Consider the following 14,815-nt stretch of genomic DNA (forward strand, 5'->3'; position numbering starts at 1 on the left):
TAGGAAGATGACAGAGCTATTTCCTGCACATATATACGTTTATATCAATCAGACAAACATCTGATTGTGAATAAAACTAGTAACCATGCTTTTCATAATAACAGTGACATAAAAACAAATGCAAAAAAATTAATTAGGAAATATTTTGATACTGAATTTATAATTTAAATTAGGTTTCATCAAAAATGCCAAGAACCTAATATTTACAGGTGCTCAAATATGAGGATCTGCAGTTTTCCTGGTCTTACATTATACTAAATTTAATATTTTATGGTTCAGAAATGCTGGTTGGAAAACGCATCAGATGAAGTCACATTAAGCTACTGTTTTTTCTCTCTGTTTTTTTTTTAATGTTTTGTACACTAAACGATTAATGTAGAAAAAATTATAGCTTAATGGGTAAGGAACATGTGGTAAGTAGCACACTATGTAGCCAACTTTAACATAAGGCTACGGTTTTGTAAAATTTAGTTTGAAGGCAAAGTTTGAAATATTAATGCATTAATCTTACCCTCAGATTTATGTGTGTGTGTGTGTGTGTGTGTGTGTGTGTGTGCAATTAAATTTCTTAAATTTAGAAAATATTCATATGACACAAGTCCTGCTTTGATAAAACTGTTTACATGTTATATATTTGATGCTGCCAATTTGCCTAGGTTTAAAATGGTAAATTAAATTAAATTAGATTAAATTGGATTAAATTTAATTGAATTTCTTATATAGAGAAAAAGAAATATTCATATGATGCAAGTGCTGCTTTGGGAAAATTATGTTTACATCTTATTATGTTATTTTTGATGCTACATTTCCTTTTTCTGTCAGTGGCCTAGTTTCTTGTGACCTAAAAAAAACTAGAAAAAAAGAAACCAATCAGTTCCCGGAAATTACGTCACTTCGTGGTCGTCCTTTCCAGAAAAAATGGCAGCTGTTGACATCGACGTGCCGGTGGACACAGACCCTCAAATCTACAGTCCAGAGGACATGGAGCGGTAAATACTTACATATATTGTCTCTTTTGTTTGTATATATTTCGTTTATAATGTGAAAATAACTCGGGATTCACTGAGTGAACTCAAACGACGATAGCTGACAAGGCTCGGAAACAACAACGCGGAGACAAGCTAACGAGGCTAGCTGTGTGGGGAAAACCGCACATTTAGCTTAATTTTACATTTTATTGGTTTCGCAAATGACAAAAAATGGCGTTATCATACTTTCATCGGTTCTTATTACACCGAGAAAGGTCGATTCGTCAAATTCACATCGCAACTTCTTCGTTAAAGAAACTAACATAGCTAAGCTAATTAGCATGCTTTCACACATGCTCGACTCCAGCTACTCCAAAACTATTTTATTTGTGACTCGCTGGTTATTAAATGTGTTTTTACGGACACATTTTTCAGTCTGCTAGTGGACAGTAACGTTTGCAGTCTGCCTGTCCTCATTCGAGAAAGTTCCATAGAGACAGACAGATAATATTAGCTCGACCTGGTACTCAAACCATCAGATAAGGTTACAGAAAACCTCCCGAGACATTTAAAACAGTCCAATTTATTAAACTTTTGTGTTTTGACTCAACATTGAAGATTTCAATAGGCAATTTAACGACGAAAGCATCTGGTAGACAGTCTTCCTGGCGGGGCTTTTTGCATATTATTGGTGTCCTGTCACATATGTGAGCTGTGTATTTTGTTAGTGCTAAGTTTTGTTCACTCCAAACTTTCAGTAACACATGTCGTTCCAATAAAAAGAGGTTATTGTTTTAAGGAAAATGTACACACGTTATGGCCATTTGTTTATCAGTTTGTCAACGAAAACTTGATTTTTCATCCCATAAGCGACGATGTCTAACAGAAAAAGACATCAAAACATCTGTTTACAAACTCTCACGCAATACACGCATTTTCGTAAAAAAAAAAAAGGCAAACAAAAAACAATCCCAAAACTGGAGTTATTCTCCGAAGACCGCTTAGATAAGTTTCACTTTCAGTTCACAGTGAGGCTGAAAATGCATGAATGGGAAATACAGAGCATTTATGACTGAGACTTTACCACAGGAGTTGTTAGAGTAAATGGATATTTTGATAAGATTTTATAGTTTAATGTGTTCTCCAGTTAATTAATAATAATAATATATTAATATAATAATATAATATTTTTTTTCTTAATAAATAAATAAAAAAAAAACATTTTTGTTTTTCTGTATGCCTTGGAGGCATGCCAGGAAACAAAGTTTTCTCTGCAAATTTAAGGTAACACAGCATGACCAACTGAAATACAACTGGTCATTTTGGGGGTTAAGTATTCCTTTAAGTATCTACAAAACAATTCAATACTAGACCTTAGAAAAAAACAGGAATGGCTGCACTCTCACATTAAAGTGTTAGAGATTGAAATAATCCAAAGCACCAGAAGGAGTGATGTAATGTTGGTGTTCCACTTAGCAACACAGTGTTGATTTAAGGTTGGTTTGATAACAAGAAGTCAGCTTTTAAATCACCTCAAGACCAGCAACATATTAGTATTGAAATAAACATTTTAGCCTTTTACGCCTTAAAAAAAAAAAAAAAAAAAGGTAAAAATTATAAGAGTTTGGTTAAATTAAAACATTTTTTGGCATATGTCTGAAATATTTAAGGAATCCTGAACTTGAGGAATATGTTTCTGTGTGTAGTTTCCCTAATCACTATTACTTGAACCTTCAATATTTAGCTTCAGTATTTTTCATACCAGCCAATATGCTCTTCAGAATTTTGAATTTATGTACAAAACAAAATGCTACTGCTTATGAAACATGACTACTTAGTACCATAAAATGAAAGATGAGCATAGATCATAAGAAACACATTCCTCTAGTTTTTTAATTAATTAAATTTTTTTGTTAGTCAAATTATTTCAAACAACATTTCGCATACAGTATTACAATTTAAATGCTCTGCTAATTTTCTTAATGCATGTTGTTCCTATGGTCTAAGACAGTACAAAAACACGGTTAAGCATGATCAAATCTCTTCCAAATACGAAAGCTAGAGCGTTAAAACTCAAATTTGCAATGTCTTCAAGTATAAAGTCTGGAGCTGCTTGGTTGACAATGAATTGGGAAGATGTTTTATATGACACAGAGAATGTTCTGAGTATATGGGTACATTTTCAATAGATTAAAGTTGATTTGGGTATTAAAAAAACAAACAAAAACAAACATCCTGTGTGTCCATAAAATAAGGCTCCACAGTAATGACTTACTTCTCTGGTTTGTGGCTTTGAGAGAGAGTCGCTCATGTTCATAAATGTTGATTGAACTTTCCAAGGCCACTGAAATAACTTATATACATTTCTTATTCATGTGCTGTTCTCCGTTTAAGAGTATATGTGCTTATTATCTACCATGACAACGGCATGTTTCATACATAACAAACTGCAGTCATGCTTTCTCATTTTTCTTAGCCTTTTTAGACTAACCAATGAGTGTGTTATTCTAAAATAGAGTGCATCTTAATCAATGATTTTGCTTGTATTTTCTTTTACAAAGCATTACTTATTTGAGCAATTATTTGTCCTAACTGCTGGAACACAGCACAAAACTGCTGCCACACTCCTTCCTAAGGGTAAAATTTGATTCTTTATCCAATCTTAATCAAAGGTGTTTGTTGGCTAAAAGACTCACCATGATGTCACTAACTGCGGTGCTGAGGTCAGAGGTTTACTCATTGTTAGGCGTCAGATAAGTTTGTTTCTCTGGAAGGAGGGAACAGGCATTTCTTGTCGTGGCAGTAATTACTGCATTGAACTGTCTCTACAGCAAATGCCTGTTCTCTGTGTCACACTGATGAAAATTATCTTCTGGTGGAAATGTTGCCTTGGAAAGAGAAAAAGCAATAATTACACTATTTACTTGGATGCAGAACAGTGCGCAGACATCCTTTATGCCCTGCAGTATATCATTTTTTGTCCAGCACCTGAATATTTTTCCGTGCATGCACATGAACTCAGTCCCTCTACTAGCTGGGGTGTGGCCTGAACGACGCTTCAACCCCACAGTGACCAACAGAGCAGTAGCCTCTTCCTTATGTGAATCCTCATTTACCCTCGAACTCTTGGCACTTTGAAAGGCCTGCAGCAGGTGAATTTCACTGCTATGTTTAGTCCAGAAGTTGTGTATCAGGACTGTGCGTGCCCTTCTCTGCTGTCCCAGTTCCAGGTGTAACACACCACAGTCCGGTCCCTTCAGGCTCTGCCTCATGTGCAAGAAATTCTCTGATAGATACAAGCTGGTCTGGGTGGCTACTTGTTATAAACATTATGTAACCACTCTGTTTGTGTGATGTTAGAAAAAGTTGAATTATGGCGTTACTCTTACTAAAACTGGACTTTTCAAACGCATATAAAGATGTTAGTGTGACTGAAATCGAACTTAATACATTTCTCAAAGTCACACCTAGATAAAGCAGTTGGAAACTGAGCTGCGCTCTGATATACACACATCAACCGGACTTGAACCGACCAAGGCGCTCTACGTGTGCTTCATAGTCCCCGTGTCGGGCTTTGACCCGCAAGTCGAACTGCATACATTTGTAGAAGACAGCCTGAAAAACAAAAAAAAAAAAAGAAGAAACCAAAACAAGATGAAGGTAAAAAGTACAGTATAGAGTACATACGAAATGTATAGCGCCAAAAAGTTATGTTTTCACCGTTTGACATGCAACCTGTTAGCTGCTTGCTAACTTGTTTGGTATGTGACGTAATAGGCAACTAGTTGAGCAACTAGTTGAAAGGGGGCACATTGGTCCTACATATTTCCGTCAATAAATCGATTCTCCCTCTGTACTTGAATACTGGGACAAGGACAGTAGTCCAATTAAATTGCCTAATTAAGCTATAAGCATAGCTCGACCTAACCGTGCATGTAAACGTACTGAGTGCCGCTGTGTTTGTATTTGTGAACATCCTGAACACGCAGACGGCAGAGTCTCTGCAGATAATTACAATGTAACACACTGTAATTTAATTGTTATCTACAACATCTATTGCACTTCTGTCCTTCCTGGACGGGGGATCCCTCCTCAGTCGCTCTTCCTGAGGTTTCCACCATTTTTCCCTTCATTACAGGTTTTTTTTGGGAGCTTTTGCTTAGCCGATGTGCAGGTCTAAGGACAAAGGGATGTCGTATGCTGTAAAGCCCTCTGAGGCAAACTGTGATTTGTGATAATGGGCTTTATAAATAAAATTGACTTGACTTGACTTGTAGTGGGTTATACGTGATAATTTGAAAGGATTACTTTTGAATCTATACAGGAACATCCTGGGTAGTATACCTTTTGCAGTCATTTTCTGTACATCTTCATTTTTGGGGGGCTTTGATTAAACAGTTTGCTTTATATTGTATTGTCTAATTATGGTTATCATCTTAAAGCACCTGTACAAGCTTGACTTTGGTTTCTGTTTTTTCCTCTCTGCAGTCAGGCTGAAGGCTTCAAAGAACAAGGAAATGCTTACTACAGCAAGAAGGATTACTCTGAGGCTTTCAACTACTATACTAAGGCCATAGGTTAGATTACCATTGACTTCATTCTACCTGTTGACACACCTTTGTTCATATTCTCCAGTTGACAAATTGTGACTATTCTCTGTCGCAGCAAATCAGCAAAACAAAAATAACAGTGAAATGTCTTTTGGCAATAGAGTCAACCCTGTGTAAAACTGTGCCTTATGCTACACTGCAGTGTATAAAAATACTATGCAAGTTAAAATATAAAAATATAAATATGTGTGCAAAGTTTCAACAATAAACAACAAAGATAAACATACGCAAAAATAGCAATAAAATCACATACAATATGTGTAACATGTTAAATACAGCCTACACTCAAGAGTTGCATATTGCACATTTGAATAATTGCACATAGGATTGCTGCAGTTGACCTCAGCGGGACCCCGGACCCCTGGTTGAGAACCCCTGCTCTAGTCAGATCTGTAATCTGTACCCTCATCTCAGTTTTCCTGTGTAACACAGATTTTTTTCCCCCTGTGTATCTCAAGATGCAAGTCCCAAAACTGCCAGTTATTATGGCAACAGGGCGGCCACCCTCATGATGCTCTGTCGCTTTCGTGAGGCCCTGGAAGATTCCCAGCAGGCTGTGCGGCTGGATGACTGTTTCATGAAGGTCAGTTTGCACATCATCACTGTAAGTTTTTGACACCATGTATTCTTAAAAAAAACATCAGCTGCATTTCAGAAAAACAAGTTTTTTACAAAATCCTAAGAAGGAGGATTGATACTTCTGTCCTTTAGGGTCATTTACGTGAGGGCAAGTGCCACCTGTCGTTGGGAAATGCCATGGCTGCCAGTCGCTGCTTTCAGAAGGTTTTGGAGCTGGAGCCCAGCAACAGAGAGGCTCAGCAGGAGGTAGGAATCACCTCAACTTTTCACATTTTCTTCACTGTGCAGGAATCCATCAAATTATGTACAAAGCCGTCTTGGAGACAAAGATGAACCATGCAGCTCAAATGTATCTGTTGACATTGTAACTAAGTGTTGACAGATAATCGTTGTTATTTTTTAGAATAAGACTGCAGCGATGCTACTGGAATACGAACGAATGGCAGATTTTGGCTTTGAAAAGCGGGACTTCAGAAAGGTACATTATTCTCTTTCTTTCACCAAACTCACAAAACAGTACAACCCAATATCAGTAGTCATGTTTTTTTAATTTTATTTCTATGGCTAATGGTCATAGTGATAACTGAAAGTTCTAAGCAACATCTATTGTGATTTATGAACATTATTTATTTTGTAAAAGGCCCAAGATTTCAGCATAACTAGGTTTAGTAGTTGACAACTTACATACTTTTGTTTACTCTTTCAGCAGCTTCTTTGACTGGGAATTTAACTCTTTTTTTTTTTTTTACATTGAATGATAAAAAATATTGGCTTTTAAAAAGATCCAAATGTCCTTTCCTTTATGGGTGAATGAAATGATAGAGTGTAACAGCTGAGGTCAATTGGCTCTTGTCCTGATCCAGGTGGTGTACTGCATGGACCGAGCCTTAGCTGTGGCTTCTGCCTGCCACCGCTTTAAAATCCTCAAGGCCGAGTGTCTGGCTCTGCTGGGACGCTATCCTGAAGCCCAGTCTGTAGCAAGGTATGTTCATGGTGTATGATTGTCTAGATTTGAGTACAGGGCCTGCTTTAGTAACTTTTCATTAAGAAGAATGGATTTACCGATTCTTCATGGCGGATCTTTTGACAAACTTTTTTCCGTACAGTGATATCCTGCGAATGGATTCCACAAATGCAGATGCACTCTACGTCCGAGGCCTGTGTCTCTACTACGAGGACTGCATCGATAAAGCTGTACAGTTCTTTGTCCAGGCTCTGCGCATGGCACCTGACCACGAAAAGGCCCGGCTCGCTTGCAGGGTAAGATGGTCGTTTTGTCTGCTTTCTCCTTATTAGTGCAAAAATTTTATTGTATGCCACCAAGTGTTTTGTTTGTGTAAGAAAGAGCAAAATAACCCAAATTGTGTGACTAATCCTGCCGGGGGTGATAAGGTTAGAAATGAATGTTTGGTAACGTTGCAACATGTTTACCTGTTATAAATGAGTGTAATATGGGACCTTTAAAATACAAAAAAAAGTCAGCTTTTGAAATGTTTCATAGGAAGAAAAGGCGTTTGACATGTTTGTCAGCCCCCAAGTATGCACACGGTACAGTTTGGTAAGAAAAAACACTATGTAAACATAACTTTTGTTTACAAGAAAACTCCACAGACAGCTTTTAAGAAGGCTTTAACTAAAAAAAATGCCTCTCCAGGTAACGTGGTTGATCCATAGGTGGAGACATGCTGAAATACAGAGAACACATTTTACATGGCGTAAATTTCACTGGAAGTTTGAGTAGACTGAACATGATGACTTCTCTTCCAAAATCAGAATGCCAAAGCCTTGAAAGCCAAGAAGGAGGAGGGCAACCTGGCATTTAAGAGCTGCAACTATGAAGCCGCCTACCAGCTGTATACCGAGGCCCTGACGATAGACCCCAACAACATCAAGACCAACGCTAAACTCTACTGCAACAGAGCCACGGCAGGAGCAAAGGTGAGAGGCGATACATCGACATGTTACCAGCTGCAGGCATTTGATCAACAATGATCTCTGATTATTTGCTTTGAAAAATCAGCTTGTCACAGTGCTCAGACTCTTCTAGCGTTTTAATCAGTTCACTGTCATTAACTTCTTCAACAGCTGCAGAAACTTGAACAAGCCATTGGAGACTGCACCAGCGCAATCAAACTAGATGACACTTACATCAAGGCCTACTTAAGAAGAGCTCAGTGGTATGCTACGCAGTCAATATGAGAACATTCGTCCTAATTTGTGTGTTTTGGTGTGAATAGTTCAGTTTTGAGTGACTTTTTGTGACCGTGCAGTTACATGACCACAGAGCAGTATGAGGAGGCTGTACGGGACTATGAAAAAGTTTATCAGACAGAAAAAACATCAGGTGAGATGCTGTCTTTTTCTCTCTTTTTTTTTTGCATCTTTACTTGTTTTAATTGATTTACCAGCTGGCCACGTTTTCACACACTCATGTTTTTTTCACTTTAGATCACAAGCATCTGCTGAAGACGGCGCAGCTGGAGCTGAAGAAGAGCAAGAGGAAAGATTACTACAAGGTGCTGGGGGTCGGCAAGAACGCCACCGAGGACGAGATCAAAAAAGCCTATCGCAAACGGGCCCTTATGCACCACCCAGGTAGAACACTCACTCTTCATACAGACATACAGAAACTTTGTTAACATTTGGGCGTTATTTATTTAAGGTCTCTGTTGTAATTGTGTCATCGTTTTGCAGACCGCCACAGCGCAGCGACTCCAGAGGTGCAGAAGGAGGAGGAAAAGAAATTCAAAGAGGTGGGTGAGGCCTTCACTGTGCTCTCTGACCCAAAGAAGAAGATCCGCTATGACAATGGACACGACCTGGAAGATGACTGCTCCTTCGACGGCGGAGGTAAATGCTTTAAGTCGTCTCTTTGGCCAGATTTACATACAGCTTGAAGGTCATTAGTGGGATGAAAGAGAACATATCAGCTTTTAGCATACCACAGAGACCATCCGTCACTTCCAACAACAATGGAGGAAAAATTAATACTGCACCCACACAGACCAGAGGGTTCGTCCTCTCGCCCTACATGCTGAAGCCTTCCCCCCATCCAGAGCAAGTATTTTAACTTGTGTCGGCATTTTTATTTCTGCTGTGTCGTAGAAACAAGATGCAACCAAAGTGTCTCAGCTGAAGAAACGCTGCACTCTTTATTGCACTTCATTGCCGTTCATTGCCCCTCTTTGTTCTACATAATTTGTTTTACAGCTGTCATCTTCATCATTTACAAAGCATCATCATTAAAGCTCATCATCACAAGCTAATCCTGCTTTTCTGTCTGCTTTCTGTCTAGATTTTGATGCAAACAACATCTTCAGGGCTTTCTTTGGCGGCCACGGAGGAGGAGGAGGATTTAGTTTTGATTCGAGTCCAGGTATGTTTTATTTTCCCCACTTTAGATATCATTAAGTTTGTTATAGCATGGAAGAAACTATCAGAAAAAAAAGTGCATCCTTAAAACTCACTTTTTTTCTTTTTTTTTCCAAGACTCTGGACCTGGAAATTTCTTTTTCCAGTTTGGCTAAAGTGAAGGAGCATGAATGCAGCCCTGCAGTGGACAAATTTAAGTTGGACCCACAGTCAGCTCCTGATGCTCATACTTCTGAGTATCTGGCAAAATCTCCCCACTATTCTTGAGTTTCCTGATTATTGCATTCACTCCTAAATTGACTTCTCATATTGATGCTAAAAACAGTAGTAAAGAGAATCCAGAGACCTTAAGTTGTGAATTAACGTTGTAAATATGGAAGTGCTTAAAAGGTCTTTTTTTAAAGAGGGTTGGATCAACTGTTCAGAGCATGCCCCTTTTGCCAAAATCAAAACGATTAAGCTAAAATCTTGTAAAACTGCCTCAACCCTCATAACGGTGACCAGTGGAAGAGTAAGCATCATGGTTGATTAGTTTTAGAAGACGCAACATGGCATAGGTTTTAAGGTTTCCCTGGGACAGCATGTCTCCGTAGAGCAAGAGCCAATTTACTGTGGAAGTTCAATGTTAAACTGACCTCAGGACAGTCTGTTTAGGACAACGCTGGCCTCTTGCAGGCGTGTGTCCGGGTTTTATTGGCTCACTTGCCAAATGCAGAATCGTCGTGCAGGGTTTTTCTTTCTTCTCCATGCTGCATTGTATATTTGACTCGAATGTAAAGCGTTTTGTGTCCATAAATATTTTTCTTCTGTGAACTTCTCTTCTAGCAGCAAACCTCCACAGCACATTCCTACATCTCTGGTTGTTGGTGACTCCATTGTAAGATATATTAAATCAAAAACTACAGTAACTCATTGCATACCAGGTGCTAAAGTTGCTGACGTCATCCTAGAGCTCTCGTCACTATTCGGCAAAAACCCATAAATCCATAATGTTAATATTCATGTTTCTTATAAATGACACCGCCAAGCAGCAGTCTGAAATTTCTAAGAAAGACTTTAACCATCTGTGGAAAGTCTGTCTTGATCTCAGGCCCTCTCCTCTCGCTGGGCCGAGGCATCAGACGTTTCATTCAGCGACTGGCTCTGCATACGCGGTTGCAGTGAGTCTGTCTGTCACACAGTTTGTCTTTTATCGGCAGTTTTGATCTCTTTTGGGAAAGAGACAGTAATTACCCCAGCTTCCATGGCACTGAAGCACTTTTGGCTAATAATTTTCATGCAGTTACAACATCACCACGTCACTGACTGACTGACTGACACCAACTCCACAACACCGTCATCTGACACACTGGTCACTGATTGCTCTTCTTCGTCCCCTTTACCTCCTCTATGTACCACTAGCTCCCCCTACAGCTGAAATAATTCATGTGACATTTCAGAGAGCCACTCAACCATCCCATTTATAATAAATAATAGACCACGCAAAGACTTTTATATCCGAGTTAATTTGTCCAATCTACACCCACTGCCATACGAACTTCAGGCTGTTTTAGGCCACTCTGGTACCTTGTGAAAGCTGGCTGTTTTTAATGTGCGTTCTTTGACAAACAAGTAATTTTTAATAAATGACTTTATCACCTTATACCAACTAGATGTTATGCTTTTAACAGAGATATGGTTACATAATATCTGCAATGCAACAGTTCTCATTGAAGCAGCACCTCTGAATTTTGAAATTGTATCATTCAGCAAAGAGAGTAACATCAGTTGCACAAAAAGTTACAAATACATATTAACAAATTCAGTGTGACACAAGATAGTAGGTATGACAAAATAAAACAATTGAGATTTACAAAATTTGACAGACAAAAAGAAAAAGAAATAATACTATATGTATTAAGGGGTCAGTATTCTAAAACTGCAGTATCAGTGGTTTCCATTTTTTTATGTAGGTTAAAAAAGGTTGCCATACTGCATAAAATTTGTGAGCACGCCCTCTTGTAGAATAGCAAATTTTCTCCCAAGGCCAGGTGGTTTATAAGGTCTTTAATCCATAGCTCAAAGGTAGGAGGACATTTTTCTTTCTCTTTCAGTATAAGACATCTAGCTAAAACAGATAAAAAAGCTAAAATATTTTTTGCCTGATGACTAAGATGTACATTTTGTGGAGTGACTCCAAATACAGCAGTAGTAGCAGTAAGGTCTACGGGTACTTCTAAAACATCTGCAAAGGTTAATTATGTGTTTAGTAAAGAATAAACTGTCCCAGTAGAGCCTTTAGAATAGGGATTAAGTTTCAAAATAGAGTCTAAAAAAGAGCTAGGTGGTTGTGATGGGAAGAAGGTGAAGAATGTTTCAAATGTTGAATGTTGAAACTGGAGGTTTTGACCATAACCAGTGTTCCCTGAGGGAGGGAAGTGGTACAAGACAACCCTTTACATAACATGTAATGTTTTCATTGATAAGGAATGCTGCCCCTCTGGACTTTGAATGAAAAAAAATGGTATGGCTGCCTAGTCCATCCTCCCCTATAATTTTAAAATGATCAAAAGTTCTCAGATGTGTTCCTTGAAGTTTGGCTATCCCTATGTTTGGGTTTTTCAGATGGGATAGTACCATTTTACGTTTAACAGGGTGATTTAGAGATTTAACGTTCCAGTTTTTTACTGGCCTTTAGTTTTCCAAAACACTGAAAGGATCCTTCAAAAAAAAAGATAGGTTTGACTAAGACTGGTACAGTAAATTCCCAAGCCCTTCACCTGTTATAGCGACGTGACTCTCAGACCCCTCGCAAAAATATCCACACATTAAATTGCTTGTAAGAGGAAACACCTTTAGACAGGATCTTGCTGTATATAGAACAGAACTTTAAGGCACGCTGAACAGTAAGTTTAAATTTCTGAGTATTTTTAAACGGAGGCATATTGCATTCCGAAGACACAAGAAAACTGCAAGATATGAAGAAAAGAAAAAAAAACATACTCACCGATATACTGAATTGCATGTCTAGATAGATAGAATGTCATTAGAGCACAAAAAAGAGAAACAGAGGGTCGTCAGCAATCATATTGCTGACATTTGTTGCCCCCTCTTTGACGTGACTTCTGAATAAATAGTGTAACATTAATATTTTAACATGAAGAGCAAATAAGAAAAGCTAATTGGGGAGTTAAAATATCCAATCACTCCATTTGTTATTCAAGAAAGAAAAAAATCTGAATTTTGTCACACTGACTTCCCCTAAAGATACATCTGGATTGGCATAAACACTGTTCATAGTTCTGTGGCCATGATATATGTCAGCCAAAGTAATGTGTTTAAGCAATTGTAAACACAAAGAGAAGGGGAGAAAAACCTCAGTAATAATGAATAAGAAGGCAGCCAGGGGTCGTGTGCATGTTATCCACACTTAATTTACTGCTACAATCAGAAACTTAGAGTCTAAGGAAGATTTTGAAGTTAGAAGACTACTGGAAGGCACTATTCACTGGTCTCCCCACTAAGTCCATTTGGCAACTTCAACTTTCAAAATCACAATGCTGCCGCCAGAATACTAACAAACACCAAGAAGAGAGAACGCATTTCAGCAGTTCTCAAAGCCTTGCACTGGCTCCCAGTTAAAAATAGAATTGACTTCAAAGCTGTACTTATTGTCTACAAGTCACTCAGTTGTCTGAGCCTAAAATACATTTCACATATGTTGGCTGAATACAAGCCAGGTCGGGCACTCAGATCTGCACGGACCGCTCAGTTTGTGGAGCCCCGAGTTAAAACCGAATGTAGTGGAAAGTTAACTTTTAGTCACGATGCTGCCCGCTGCTGGAATCAGTTCCTCTTGGACTTAAAATGCGCTTCAAATGTAGCCATTTTTTAAACTAAGCTTAAGACTTTCCTCTTTCATGCAACTTTTTAGTATTTTTTTCCAAATTAAACTTGTCTGTGCTGTGTCGTTAACCCTGCCTTTCCTGTTATTTTCTTATTTTATTCTTCAGTTTTCATTTTTTATTATTATTATTATTATTATTATTATTATTATTATTATTATTATTATTATTTTTCCTTTATTTCTAATCTTTTGACTGTAAAGCACTTTGAATAACAGCTGTGTATGATAAGGTGCTGTACAGATAAATTTGCCTTCTTCAGTCTTCCCATGGTCTATTTATATTTATTGTACTGTATATTCAAACCTGTATACAGCAAAATGCCAGTGTTCATTGTCTTCCTCTGTCAAGAGACACATTTGTAAATATTTCCATATCATCCTCTTTGATCTCAAAATTGTGCAAAGTTTTTTTTTTCTGAAACAGGCAAACATCAGCTCACATACACCGTCAAATTTTCTTCTCTTAAAAGCACCAACCCCTCATCTGTCCAATTCAAATTCAAGTGGTGCCTTACCAGAATGATCAGCTCAGCTAACCTTCTTAGATTAAAGCCTACATCAAAAGCTGCAGAGCCAGCCGCATCCCATTTACAAAAGGCAACACTTGTATAGCATTTTGTTTTGAGCTCTTTTTCATGTCTGGCCAGTGCACGAAATAGAATTAGAAAGTGAATTCTTCAACACATCAGATACAAAAGACTTTTTTTCACGTCATCGTCAGTTACACCCCGCTGTCATCCACCCATACTCGCCGTGCACGTTCTGTCAGTGCAGCCCTTCCCCTACTTGTTCCACCTGTTTTTGACGGGGCACTGGTAGCAGGATGGAAGCTTCTCCTGTTGTTAATTGTTCTGTCACTGATCTGTGTATCATTTTTAAAACTTGTTACAGTATTAATGACATCCTTTTCTTATTACCAAAAAATAAAGGCTCGTCTTTTACTGTAATATTGGACTTGTATGTATTTTATTGTTTATTTAAATGATCAAATCTCTTTTCTAATTAGCAAGTAACTATGTATGTGTATGTTGTAATTAAGTACACTGTATTTTAGTATTTCCATTTTACTTTCAGTACATTTCAAGATCTTGTACAACGTTTGTTTGACTGGCATGCAGAGTTGGGGGAGCTACCAATGACTCCACACTGGAAGAAATTGGACTAGAGCTACCTTACTCAAGTTATTTGCAAAAAGTTCCTCACTTTTTCACAGAGGTTGTAAACCAAACTAATAAAATAGCCCATTATTCATAGGAAAGTGAAAGGAATGTCAGCTTTGCCTGCCTTCCAGAGTCCAGGTGGGTATTACACGAAGCAGGATTACTCAGTTATCCAGGTAACTTCAATAATAGTATACAACAATATTGTCAGTACAACAATAGTCATGACTAATGATGGCC

The 14,815-nt window shown here is 38.1% G+C and overlaps 1 protein-coding gene across 1 annotated transcript; it reads left to right on the forward strand.

Annotated features, from left to right (window-relative positions):
• Positions 1 to 862: 862 nt before the first annotated feature.
• On the forward strand, positions 863 to 11,171 carry LOC121958590 (dnaJ homolog subfamily C member 7-like). Its single transcript, XM_042507624.2, has 14 exons — positions 863 to 989; positions 5,457 to 5,545; positions 6,037 to 6,161; positions 6,290 to 6,403; positions 6,561 to 6,635; positions 7,021 to 7,139; positions 7,264 to 7,417; positions 7,931 to 8,095; positions 8,243 to 8,334; positions 8,428 to 8,501; positions 8,606 to 8,752; positions 8,852 to 9,007; positions 9,453 to 9,533; positions 9,647 to 11,171. Exons 1-14 carry the CDS (start codon positions 919 to 921, stop codon positions 9,682 to 9,684), a joined length of 1,500 nt encoding a protein of 499 aa, XP_042363558.1. The 5' UTR covers positions 863 to 918; the 3' UTR covers positions 9,685 to 11,171.
• Positions 11,172 to 14,815: the final 3,644 nt, after the last annotated feature.

The sequence above is a fragment of the Plectropomus leopardus genome, chromosome 19, assembly GCF_026936395.1.
Source record: "Plectropomus leopardus strain MGB_pleo_1.0 chromosome 19, ASM2693639v1, whole genome shotgun sequence".
Classification (NCBI taxonomy): Eukaryota; Metazoa; Chordata; class Actinopteri; order Perciformes; family Serranidae; genus Plectropomus; species Plectropomus leopardus.